The sequence below is a fragment of the Arachis stenosperma genome, chromosome 9 (genome assembly GCF_014773155.1).
Source record: "Arachis stenosperma cultivar V10309 chromosome 9, arast.V10309.gnm1.PFL2, whole genome shotgun sequence".
Classification (NCBI taxonomy): Eukaryota; Viridiplantae; Streptophyta; class Magnoliopsida; order Fabales; family Fabaceae; genus Arachis; species Arachis stenosperma.
In genome coordinates this window covers 10,436,470-10,451,163 of record NC_080385.1, presented here as the reverse complement: position 1 = coordinate 10,451,163, position 14,694 = coordinate 10,436,470, and the positions used below count along the sequence as shown (strand labels likewise).

General features: G+C 29.2%; 1 protein-coding gene across 1 annotated transcript; it reads left to right on the top strand.

The window, feature by feature from the left end:
• Window positions 1–4,185: 4,185 nt before the first annotated feature.
• Window positions 4,186–10,270, top strand: LOC130951570 (glycosyltransferase BC10-like). The gene is made up of 2 exons (XM_057880258.1): window positions 4,186–4,934; window positions 9,538–10,270. Exons 1-2 carry the CDS (start codon window positions 4,251–4,253, stop codon window positions 10,177–10,179), a joined length of 1,326 nt encoding a protein of 441 aa, XP_057736241.1. The 5' UTR covers window positions 4,186–4,250; the 3' UTR covers window positions 10,180–10,270.
• Window positions 10,271–14,694: the final 4,424 nt, after the last annotated feature.

Sequence of the window (14,694 nt, the reverse complement as noted above, 5' to 3'; positions counted from 1 at the left end):
AGACTTAGAGAAATGGGTTGAATCTATAACTTTCTTTTAGTTTAATGAAATAAGGCGTAATTTATAAACCTTTACTTGCATTCTGTTTGAACTCAGTAATGAAAAATTTATGAGACAATTTCATTTTGTTTCGTGAATATTAGAAAACAGAACAGAGAAGGGAAGAGAGAAGCTGATACCATCATGTATCCTGGTTCAGTTGCCTTGTGCAATGCAACCTACATTCAGTCTCCACCACAACAGTGGTGGAATTTTCACTATAGTTATAATGTTACATATACCAATTCCACAGGATTGACACAATTCTTCCACTCTCAAATTCTAACCTAGCTTGACTTGACTATGCTAATACCTAACTCTTCACTCTTAGTGCTTACCCAACTAAAAAAGGAGTACCTTACTGGTACAAGATACAAGACACAAAACCAACCTAAAAAAATCTGAAATCACTCTAGGCTTTTCTCTCAATTGTATCACTCAACCTTTTAACACTCATTGGCTTTTACTTGAGCTCTCTCTTTTAGCATTTTTTCTCTCAAGAAATTACAGAAAGATATACATTAAAAATGAAAACTACAATCTGTAAAATATGAAGGAGATTGATTGCTTCAACAGCCTCTGTTGCTATGTGATGAACTATATTTGCTTGATTCTGATTTAGTTTCTCATTTTGGCGGAATGCTCCTTTGATTAGGAGGCACTGTCCAAGTTGATGAACTCTCCTTAGAGTAGACTTCTCAGAACACAAACTCAAAAACTGGTTCTCTCTCTTTGTTTTCTGAAGGATGAAAAATCTTCTTTTGTATCTCCTTGCATGATTTTGATTTGCTCTCTTCTAAGTCAACTCCTCGAGCTGTGTGCTACTAATTTAGTCATTCACTTTCTTCCATTAATCCCTAAATTGGAATTTTAAAACATATCTCTTTCTCTTGACCGAATTCTTCCATTAATCCCTAAATTGGAATTTTAAAACAGATCTCTTTCTCTTGACCGAATGCCTCAAAACAGCAAAGAAAAAAAAGTTTTCAATGACAATCCCACATCTGAACTCTTGAGATACTACTTTGTCCCTAAGAAATAATCTTGGCCTTTGATTCACAGCAGTGTGTATCAGACACCAATTTCTCAATTTATCTCATATTAGAATAGCAGAAAGTTGGAGAAGGAGGAAAGAAAGTAAGATGCATGCAAAAGGAAATGAATCACCTTTAGTCTTTGACTTAGCTTGATATGGTTTAATTTGGGTGATTAGACCTCAACTTTTTTACTTAACCCTTCTCTTTCTTTCTTCTTTGGTGAATGACTTAGGAACGAAGCTCTCTTTTTCTTTTCTGAGTTTTGACCGAAATGAAAAAGGAACGTTGGTTTTGGTAGAAACACTTTGGAGGGATCAATTTTGAATGAGATCAATTCGGATTTGAGTTGGCTATGATTCATTTGGTACGTTTGATTTCTTTGTTACAATTTAATTGGCCTTTATTTGAAAAAATTGTCTATAAAAGCAGATTCAGTTTGTTCCATATTAGACTGCTGCTGTGTTTATTACTAGTGACCTGTAGCACTTAATCAAAATTGATTAAACCTAATTGAGTAGTTAGTCCAATAAAATAATGTTTATCATGATCAATCATGTTAGTTAATTTCTTAATTAAACTATTAGAAAAAAATAAAGGAAAAAGTTTATTATATGATTATACTTATATAAATTGTCAATTTTACTCATTAAATAATTCTCTCTAATATTATACGACATATATATTTTGTAAACACTTAAGTATTTCATTAATAAGAATAGGAGAATAAGGTTCGTTCTTAAAAAATTTTTACTAAGTAAAGAGTATTATGTATTTTATTAATTAAATAAATTTTAACTCTCTTTATTATTTGCTTTATTTTATATTTTTTTCGGAGTGTACTAATCTTCACTAGAAGAATACATTCTTTTCAATTCTAAATAAATGTTTACTTTTAAATATTATTTGAATTTGTTTAACTAGTGCTCTAAAAAAAAAAATTAGAGCTCTAAAAAAAAAAAAGACAACTAACCTTTTATGGAACGAATAAGAATTTGAAGTTACTAAAACAATTAATGCATTTTATTTATACTTAACCATGGAACATTTTATTTGGTTGGTATCTAATCACCATTCTAACATTTTCAAGATATTTAAGTATTTTTAATCTTAGGATAATAACCCAAACAGAACTAAACAAGTTGGTCAACTTGCTAGTCAACATATGAAGTTGTTTAATGTTGTTTTGTTAACTCGACTTAGTTTGCATCTCTGAGTAGTTCAAGAATTCTACTCTCCTTTTGTGGTCGAATTTTTTAATTAAGTATCGAAAAAAAAATAGTCAACATACATGTAAATTACATCTTCTTAATTAAAAACCTAGCATAAGGCAGGATCTAAGATTTTGAATATGCCTTTTGCATAAAGTAACTTATAATGCTAATTCATAATGCATTCCTTTTTTTGAATAAATAAATAAATTTCCATTTGAAAGTTCTTCCATTTGTATACAGCTCATTGTTACATACATAACCTGTAAAATTAAATAAACAATACGGTCCTTTGCTTTTCCTAAAGTTCACGTAAATACAGAATACAGAATATACTTAAACAGAAGTTTTTTCTTTACATTATTTATTATTGTACACTTTCTCATATATTTTAGAAAGTTATTATTATTTTGTTCGATATACCATTCATATCTTTAATTGATATTCAAAACAAGTATTGAACATCGATCTCTTATGGACATGTATATAATATTATAATGTTTAATTGTATAGTTTTCTTTTTAAATATTGATGCCAACGGTAATATATTTGATGATGACCCCGGCCTCGCTTATTATTTTTCTCCACTTACTTATTTTCATTGATTATTAGGACAGTGATTTAATTTGAGCTTAACCTGTAATAACACAACTTAGGGCATAAAAGACTGAGGCATGTTGTTTATAAATCTGCTTACTATTAAGAATTAGATTGAGTAAATTAGGTATAATTGAGTAAAATGATACAATAATATTAAAAATATATACTACTTGTTTTTTGTGTGCGAGTTTTTTTGGTAGGTATAATGTGTTTGAATAGCTGATATTAGACGCCTTTGAACAATACAAGAACAATGAACAAGCATTTCGAAAGTTTGTTTGAAATGTCATTGAATAAAAATCATCGAAAAAATGGTTGATTGGATTCTTTTTCACTATTTAGTGTATTTGATAGAAAAAAAATCAATAAATCTTTCACAAAAAGATTCTAGATATTACGGTAGTTGCTGCTGACTCTTTTACACGCTATTTTATATTGTTGTATAAAACTTTTTTGTTTCGAAAAAAGTTTTCTCCTCTCTCTAGGTAACATTTTTTGTTCATATGAATAACATGCTAATTTTGTTGCAGCTAGTTGTGACAATTGTGTTCAAACAAAAATATAAAAGTTGCTAATTTTTATTTCTTAATTTGACACAATAGTACAATACTTGCACTATGGTTATTAGACTAGTCATAAAATTATGGTAGGTCAAAAAACATCTATTTTCAAGACATTTTAGCCTATAAATAACTAACGTAATATGGATTATATTCACGTAAGATATTGTGTATATCTTATACGTATTTATTCAGATTTTTTTAGATTTATTTTTTAAACATTATAAAAAAAATACTAGAAGACCAGTAGAATTTATTAATATTTAAAAATATAAGTTAAAAATATGTTGTTAAGTTATTAGATTAAATGAATTGAATTAATGACTAGAAGTATTAGATAAAAATAATAAATTCTGCTAATTCTTTAATATTTTTCACTATAAATAAAGGGTGTAACACACGTTCAAAGTCTTAGTGAGTAATAGCTCAAATGACATAGTCTCTCCATACTCAATTAAGACATCAAAATCGATACACCCTATCCTATGAAAATACCAACTTGAAATAAGGAGATGTGCCGTAATTTCATGTTTTGATCCTATAAATTCATGTTAAGAGATAACTTTGATGTCACCTCTTGAACAATTAGAACTTGTATACATTCTTTTTTCACATCTTAATTATGGTTATCAATTGATTTTTATTGATATTTTCTGTAAATACAATTATTATTATTGGTGTTGTTATATAGGCGTGTTGCATTGTGAGTTGTCAGTTATGTCATGTGTGACCAATCAAAGTATCTCTCTTTTGAGTCATGAGTTAGGCTTCATAGATGCTCTGTTCTCTCTCTCACATTCTATTCTATGTATAATAACCACAACTCCATTACTTGTAAATACCAAAACCAATCTTCTCACTTCATCATTCATCATTGCCAAATGACAATGATGAAGAAGAATAACAAGGAACAACAACAACAACAACATTTGAATAATACTTGTTCTCACCAACAACTCTATCTCCTAAACTTCTTCTCCTATGTTCTTGTCTTTGGCTTTGGCTTACTCATTGGAATCACTCTCACTTTATCCCTCAAAACCACTTTCAATTTCTCCCTCAAAAACATTACTTTCCAACTCCAACACTCTCCTCCTCCTCCTCAAATCTCAACCAACAAGCTTTCCATGAATTCATCATCATTGGTGATCAATAATAATACTAACAAAAGGGTAGTCAATAGCACAACAAGAATTGGTTTGAGGGAGTTCTTGAAGGCACCAAGAAAGGCCATGCATGACATGAACGAAGAAGAGTTGTTGTGGAGAGCATCAATTGCTCCCAAAATCCATAAGACACCATTCAATTACACACCAAAGGTTGCATTCATGTTCTTGACAAAAGGGCCTTTGCCATTGGCTCCTCTTTGGGAAAGATTCTTCAAAGGCATCAATCAACAATTCTACTCTATCTATGTTCATCCTTTACCTTCTTTCAATGGAACATTCAACCAAACCTCTGTTTTTCATGGCCGAACAATCCCCAGCAAGGTTAGTTTATTATTCCATCATTTGCATCTGCCCATTTCTTCACTTCATTTTTATTTTCTCTTTTTTTTTTAGAGTAAAGTATTGTTTTTGTCCCCAACGTTTGGGGTAAATATCAAAATTGTCCCTAACGTTTCAATCGTCCTATTTACGTCCCTAACGTTTTAAAATTGACTCAATGTTGTCCTGCCGTTAGGGATCCGTTAATAAAATTAACGGCGGGACAAAATTGAGACGATTTTGAAACGTTAGGGACGTAAATAAGACTAAAACGTTAGGGACAAAAACGATACATAGAAATAAATTTTAATTTTATTCTTCAATAATATCAATTTTTTACTATACATAGTATTCAATTATTTTTAATCATATTTACACTTAATCACCTTATTTTCATTCTAAATAAATTAATTTTTTTTATAATTTTACGTTTAAAGTAATATAATTTTTTTATAAATAAATAAATTTTATACTTTCATTCTAAATAAATAATGTAATTTTACTTTCATTACTTAATCACATTACTTATATTTTTTTTATAGTTTTACACTTTCATTCTAATCACATTACATTATTTATTTAGAATAAAAGTGTAAAATTTATTTATTTATAAAAAAATACATTACTTTAAGTGTAAAATTAAAAAAATAAATTTATTTAGAATGAAAATAAGGTGATTAAGTGTAAATATGATTAAAAATAATTAAATACTATGTACAGTAACAAATTGATATTATTGAATAATAAAATTAAAATTTATTTTTATGTATCGTTTTTGTCCCCAACGTTTTAGTCCTATTTACGTCCCTAACGTTTCAAAATCGTCTCAATTTTGTCCTGCCGTTAATTTTATTAACGGATCCCTAACGGCAGGACAACATTGAGTCAATTTTAAAACGTTAGGGACGTAAATAGAATGATTGAAACGTTAGGGACAATTTTGAGATTTACCCCAAACGTTGAGGACAAAAACAATACTTTACTCTTTTTTTTAATATGAGTTTTAATTCTTATGCACTAATAATGTAAAAAATGTTTTACACCATCATTTAATCACATCCGTTTTTCTAATGATCATTCAGACAATAAATATAAAAAATAAGTATTTTTATTGATATAATCTTAGTAATTAAATACATATGTAAAATTGTTTTATATTAATAGAATGATAATGAATTAAAACTAAATTAAAAAATATATTTTAAATTTAAAAAGTAAAAGGGAAATTTATATTAAAAACGAGAAAATTTATTATTATTATTATTATTATTATTATTATTATATGTTAAAAAAATTTAAAGTGATAACTAAAAAAGCATATTAAAAATTCAGTTTTCGCCTCTCTCAAATGCTTTTTAGATAACTTTATTTTAGCACTTCTTTGGCGTCAAAAAACTCGAGTTTAGAATTAGAATCGAAAGTCAACTCCTCCATCCTAATGTTTAGGGTTTGCGATAATAATGTATAAAATTAGAACTATAATTTCAACGTATTAACTCCATGGAATTGAAAAATGAATAAAATTGATTCTTCTATCTCAATTCTATTAGTTCATACAGTACGAATAATCAATTTGAATCCTTAATAATATAATTACTCTCTTTTTAATAAAGTTAGTCAAATATGTCTATAGAACATTATGTTATAATAATATAATTGAAAAGAATTGCATACAAAATTGTATATCTAGTAACATTATAATAATTCACTATTGTAAACTCTGTTGTGATACTCTCCTATGATTCTTCGTCACGTCATCAGTTACTTTCAGTTTCAGCCACATATTCACAAAATACAAATAGATCCACCAAACTAATATATATATATTAACTAATTACAACTTCGATCTCAATAAATTCTTTATGTTTCTTCCAAATGTATTTAATAACTTTAACATCAATCAACGAGTCCTTAATATAGATTATGTCAAACATGATAATTCCCTTAATAGAAGCCTTATTTAATGTTAATTACAACAGTTCATGTGCATATTGTTTACTTCAAAATGAATGCCAACAATATATACCTAAAATCTCGGCTTAATTATAGTAACATGTGTGTGAATGTGTATATATATGCCTTTCCACACGCACATGCATAATAATATTATTGGTATATTCCACTTAATATCTTTTTTGCATACTTCTTTAAATTTAAGTTTCATGTATAAAAAATGTTAAAAAATATTTTATATAAAAAATAATTAAATTGAGCATTTTTACCAATATAGAAACATACAACTAAATATATATGTAAATAATTTAAAAAATTGCTATAAAAATATTGACCAAATTAGTCATAATAATGTATTTATATATAAATATATATAACTAAATTTATTTTTAAAATATATATGGTACTATAATATATAATTTATATAAATAACTAATTTAATAATTATTTTTTTATATACACATAGCATAGTTGGTAATTTTATATCAATACATATAATAAATATTTTACTTTCCAATTTTAAAAATCTATGTGCACATCCTTCAACCACATAAAATATTTTGATTTGTACCATAATATAGTATATATTCTTTTATATTTGACTACTAACTTGGTAAATACCTGTCTGCATGAACCTGAACCAACCAGCCACATTTTGTTATATTTTAATTTAATTTTATTAATGAAAAGTTTAGAGCAGCCCCACTTTGGAGTTTATCGTTGTGAATTGTGATCCTGATCCGAACTCGTTGATTGCTTTGCTTGTATAGTGAGACTTTGACTTGAAAATTCACCCGGCTAATTTTTTTTGTTATGGAAAAAAAAGTGGTGATATACTTTAATATGGTAATTTTTGGTGTTTTTTAAAATTGTGGGAGTACACAAATCGCTGGGTCCGATTTCTGTACTTAAAATTTTTTAATTTTTTTTAACACAAATCCCTGGCACCGATTTGTGTACCTCCCAGAAATCGATGGCACCGATTTGTGTACCTCTCAAAAATCGGTCGCACCGATTTCTGCTTCTCTAGTTAAACGATCTCACATTTGAGTAAAACATCCCAACAATCCACATTTACGAGAAACACCGCTACCACTCCAATATTAAAAATAAAAAATTCACCCAGCTTATATATGTAGTTAACCTCTAGTTTGGAAAAAGACAAAAAAAAAAAAAACCTAAATTTCCAATATAATTTTAGCAAATAGTTTTGGACTTATGGTCCATGGTCAATTGGGACCAACGCACCGTCAAGGCACAGTGAAAATAATATATTATTATTATTATTATTATTGGTTGCTTCCGGAATTGGCTAAAGCAAGCTGTTCCATCCTTTTCTTTGATTCCACTCGTTTTGCATCTCTAAGAAAAATCCATTATTCCCCATCTCCAAAGCACACTTTCCCACACAGACCCCTCCTAAACTTTTTATAATTCTTTTCTTCACATACTTTGTCTATCGCATTCAATTTAGAATCTAAATACACATATAAAAATAAAGGTAAAATATATTTTTTTATTTTTAAATTTTATTTTATTTTAATTTTATCTTAAAAAAATTTTATTTGCATAAAAATATATTCCTAACGACTAATTTTTCAAAAAATTTAAAACCAATTCAATAATAATTTTCCAAAAAAAATTCTAACCCAAATAAATTAAGTATAATTTCTATGTATTATTGTTAAATTATTTTTAAATTTTTTAAAAAATTTAGTTATGAAGCATATATTTATTACAAATTAAAAATTTTTGAAATAAAATTAAAATAAAATAAAATTTAAGAATATTTTTAAAATTTTTGACAGACTTATTAGACAAAAATATGTTTTACCTTAAAAATAAATATAAAGTATGTATTGCATTAATATTAACAAGAACTTTTGGGCATGCATTCAATATTTGTATGGCACATTGATAATTTGTCGATTGAAAAGTGCTACAAAAATAAAGCTAGCTCTAAGGTTCATAGAATTCAGCATAAAGAATAGGCACCAATAATAATGTCAACTAAAGAGTGTTTCATATGATTTTAGCAGCCAATTAAGACTTCCATTAATATGTAATTTATAAAGAACTTTAGCAGCCAATCAAAAGTTCAAAACTATTGGCCTTTATATATTTTTGGTTATTAATGTTTGGTTTTTGGACAACGGTTATTTAGTTTAACTAGCAATCCAATTTAACATATTTAGCTTTTTTTGGAACTTGAACCCATCATCTGTTTCTTTTGTTAGCCCGGTTATGATTTTTTTTCACAACTTTTATGAATAAACTCTAGGCCTATTAAGTTTAATAAAAAGCATCCAACTAAGAAGCCAACAAAGAATTCATGACCAAAAAAAAGAAGCCAACAAAAAATTAACTAATTTCATCAAATTAGTCAATTACTTATATTTTTCTTAAATTATTCTTTTACCTCTTTTTACTTCTCTTTTCTTCCAATATTACTAATTTCATCTACCCATTATCAGCCACCATTCTAAATTCTAAATTCTAAATTCTGAATTCTAAATTTTATACTCTAAATTGGTTTTATTTTATTTTAATTTTGGATTTTTTTTAATGTTGAATTATTGGGCGAATGGTGTCTCCCAAAACTTTTTCTAAAATTAAAGTTTGATGGTAAATTTGTTTGGTAACATGCATGCAGGAGGTAAAGTGGGGTGAAAATAGCATGATAGAGGCAGAGAGACGCCTACTAGCAAATGCACTTCTTGATTTCTCCAACCAAAGATTTGTTCTTCTTTCAGAGTCATGCATTCCTCTCTTCAATTTCTCAACCATATACACATACCTAATCAACACACCTCAAACCTTTGTGGAGGCCTATGATGATCCAAGTGATGTAGGCCGTGGAAGATATAGCCCAAAAATGAGGCCACAAATTAGGCTTTCCCAATGGAGGAAAGGCTCCCAATGGTTCCAAATCGACCGTGCCCTCGCCGTCGACATGGTCGCCGACCGCCAGTACTTCCCGGTGTTTCAAAAGTTTTGCAAGCCTCAATGCTATAGTGATGAACATTACTTGCCCACAATGGTTAGTATCAAATTTTGGAGGAAGAACTCTAATAGGACATTAACAAAGGTTGATTGGTCAAGGGGTGGACCTCATCCATCAAGGTACATAAGGTTTGATGTCACTATTGATTTTTTGGAGAAATTAAGGTATGGAACTACATGTATGTACAATGGAAAGATCACCAATGTTTGTCATTTGTTTGCAAGGAAGTTCACCCTTCATGCTTTGGATAGATTGTTGAGGTTTGCTCCAAAGATAATGCAATTCAATTGATCTTCTTGTATTTTTGCATTCTATTTACTTTTTTTTTTAAAATATTGATTTGATTTTTACATCATATTCATTTGTTTATAAGATTAATTTGTAGTTGTCAAGAATCTTCTTTCTATTGTTTTTCTTCAATTTTTTGCTTTCACTGATGTGTATGCATGTCAAGTCACCTTAGTTTTCTATGTACTTCTACCATATTAAACATGTATACTTAATTAATAGTGTGCAAACATCAGCTAACAAAAAGACCCAATTATTAGGTAGGATTAATTAGAAGATAGAATATTTTTTTAATGATGTATATAATCTTATTTAATAGTCACTAGTAGGAGTTTCTTTTTACTTTTTATTTTTTTATAGGACTAGTAGGAGTTTTTACTTGCATGACAGTGACATACCCACAGAGAAACAATTGAAAAAAAAGAAACTTTTTGCTAAAAAGTCTTAATATCAGAAAGTAATTATGCTTGAAAACAATATTTTGAAACATATTATTATAAGAAAAGTTTATTTATTTTTGAATTATTATGATTTTACTAATTTGATTTCAAGTATTAAATATTAAATAACATAAACAACCATTTCATATCTATTTTTATAATTATACCTCTTAAAAGTAGTTTATTTTTCATATATAAAACACGATAAATTATATTAAACTACTTTTAACTAAAGTAATCAAACATAAAATCGACTATTTTAAAAATAATTGTATAAATAAAAATTGTTGAAATAAGTGTAATTTTTATAGGTTTGGAGACACACCTTACTTCAAAATAATAAATCAGGAGATGTGGCATGACATGGAATCAATCCATTTAGTTAAACATATAGTAGACGCATAGAGTATATCCAAATACATACATATATAACATATTTAAAGTTTGTTTGAATGCCATTTAAAAAAAAAAATCTTTTTTTAATGATATATTTTTTAAAAAATTTTTATAAAAGTAAAAGTGATTTTATATTTAAATATCTCATATAAAAAGATCTTTTTATTTATCAATTATATTTGAGTAAAATAAGATAAAAATACTTTTTTATTCATTTATAATGTATTAAATTTTTTTTAAAAAAAGATATAAATTACAATTTTTTTAAAAAATATAAATATTTTTTATTTTTTTAGTATTTTTACTTTTATTATTAAAAATTTATTAAATATACTAAAAAAATTTATTAAAAAATTTATTTTATTAATTTAATCACGCCCAAACAAACAATTAATCGTGGATTAGTAGGATTTAGGAAAGCTATTGATTGTATAAGTTGCAAAAATATGCATTGGATAAATATGCAAAGATTCTTTAGAGTGCATACAAATAATTGTCTATATGGTGTGTAAAAGATATAAAATGATTGGCATAGCATCAGACCAAAGAAAAAGATGGCCTGGACAAACAATTATCTCCATATAAAAAATCAGTTACAAAATAAATTTTTATATATTTATATATAAATATATATAATATTTAATTTATTTTTAATTTGTATTTTATATTTATATATATATTTTATACAAATAACTAATATCTAATATATATGAAAAATAATTAAAAAAAAATAATGCGTGCTATATCTTTTTATGATGTCTTTATTCTAAAAAAATGTACTAGTGTTCCAATTTTTTTTTTTAAAGTCTAGATAACTAATGCACTCTCTTGTTATTTATCTCGTAAAATAAAACAACCAACTTTTTATCCCAAAAAAACTGATTCAATTAATAAAATATTGATTTAAACAAATAAAACGCTGATTTAAATTAACAAAATACTGATTTACCCCTAATTACGTTCTGATTATGTGTCACGCTTCTTTCATGCCGTGTTTTTTCACTGACCATCACTCTTTAATGTTTGTGCGCTTTCGTGACTCCTCCTCTTCCTTTCTGCCGCGTCCTCTATTGATCATCATTATTATTGCTCAACGTTTTGCATTGCTGCCGTCCATCATTCTCTTCACGACGGACATCGCGACACCAACTATCTCGGTATTACGTCCTTCACTCGGCATCGGATCTTTCTGTTCGCGGCAACAATGAATAGTAGTGGCAGTTATCAATAGCAGGATGAAGCATCCGACTCATCTAATAGGCGATAAACTTGCATCTATTCTTCTACTCGTGGATCATTACTCTTTTATTCACTGAAAAAGAACTTAAACACCCCAAAGCTTAAACAAAAAGAAGTGTCCTAAACATAACAAAAAAAAAACATCTATAATCGTTGAAAATAATCTCCAAAATCTAACAAAACAAAGCATTTAAAATTATTGAAAAAGAATATCCAAACGGTAAAAGCTCAGACCGGTGACAAAGATGAAGCTGGAGGTAGAACAGAATTGCATGCAACAACGATGGCAACCAATGGGTAGAGACTGTGACAACGGCGTTGTGACATGGTCATCACCTCAGCATTCCGACACGTCTTGGTGGACGACGCATATTTCTAACGCAGTAGTTATTATGGATCATCTAAGTTAATTAGTCAGTATCTTGACCAATAGTCAGTCACTCATATAACTTAATTAGTTAGCTCATCTGGCTTATGTACATGTATATATATACATACAATCTGTAACTAATTAATCAATAAGATTATCCATTTTCTCTCTGCGTTTACGTGTTCTAATTTAGTATTAGAGTAAATTCTCTTCACGATTCCGCTACACTTACTTTCTCATTGTGATTTTCTGAAAAAAATTTTCGATTTTCTCGCCTCAATTTTTCTTTTCCTACCTTTTTTTTTCGAGCTGCTTGCTTCACTGATTTCGATTAAGATGTCCACCATCTCTAAATCGAATCTCTCTCAAGGCAACTTGAACTCTCCGGCACAGTCTTCGCCGATTCCCGAGGCTTATTCGCTTCAGTTCGGCGATCATCTAAGACTTGTGCTTGTTTCTCAGCAGCTACAAGAAGACAATTATGCTTCGTGGTGTAGATCAATGCGTCTTGCATTGAGTGACAAATGCAAGATTGGCTTCATTGATGGTTCTTTACAGAAACCAGATCCAACTGTTCATCTAGTGCTTGTAGAATCTTGGCAATGCACCAATGACATCGTCACAATGTCGTTGCTAAACTCGATCTCCAAGGACATTGCTACGAGCGTGATCTACGCAAGTTCAGCCGCTCTCCTTTGGCAGGACATGGAGACTCATTTCTCTCAGAGCAATGCCTCTTTAAGTTGAAACGATCTCTCATGTCACTGACCCAAGGCGCTCTCTCTGTTTCACAATACTTCACGAAGTTGAAGATCCTTTTGAAAGAACTCAATATCTTCAAGCCTTTGGTCTTGTGCTCCTACATGCAGTGGTGTCAAATCAATTCAAACCTACCTCAATTAAGAATATGTCATGCTGTTCCTCATGGGGCTCAATGAAAATTTGATAAATGTTAGAAGTCAAATCCTATTATCGGATCCCTTCCATTCAATTGAAAATTTTTTCTCTAGTCTTGCAAGAAGAGAAACAAAAGGCACTCACTTCTCATCAACCTAGCCAGCACATGGCATTTGCAGTCAAAAAATTCTCGAAGTTCTATTGCATCAAAATTTGAAGCCAAAGGATAAGAAAGATCGTCCAACTTGTTCTCATTGTGGACTCATGGGACACACTGAAGACAAGTGTTATCATTTTTATGGCTATCCACCAGGCTATCTACAAAACAAGACTCCTAAGCCTCAGGTACATCATGTGGCTCAAGTGAATCATGCTTAAAAAGTGCAAGATTCATCACCCACCTCTACCTTCTCTCTCACGACAGCTCAATACAACCAATTGATGGCCCTTCTTCAAGCACAGCAAGCCGTTCAAGACATTGAACTCAAGATATATGTAGGTGAAGTGTTCTCTTCTTGTCACATGAACCAAAAGGCAATTCCAAGTTCCTGGATTATTGATTCAGGTGCTACCACCCATATCACCAACTCCTTTAGTTCTCTAGTTGACCTAAAATCACTATCTAACCACTTTGTTGCTTTACCTGATCATACCGAAATTCGTGCGTTAGCCATTGGTAATGTTGTTATCAACCCTGTTTAACACTTGTTAGTGACATATTCATTCCATCCTTTAGAGTCAATTTGATTTTGGTTAGTTCTCTTCTAAAATTATCAAATTGTAGTGTCCATTTTTCTGATCTATCATTTTTTATACTGGACAAGAACTCCAATCCGGTGGTTGGCGAAGGTGATAAAGTTGATGATCTGTTTGTTCTGTAATCACCACCCTTTATGCATGCTCCCTCTCATGATGTTGATAATTATCATTTAGTTTCTTTTGTTAGTAGCTCTACTTGCATGCAACATTAGGTCATACGTTTGAAAAAGTCTTCAATAGGTTGAATTCTATTTTGTCTTCAACGCCCTTAAAATTCAATCACTCGAATTGTGATGTGTGTCCATTAGCCAAACTTACGCGTTTATCCTTTCAATCAAATAATAACTTTTGTTCTGCCATTTTTTGTTTGGTTCATTGTGACATTTGGGGGCTTTATCGTGTCCCTACATATAATAA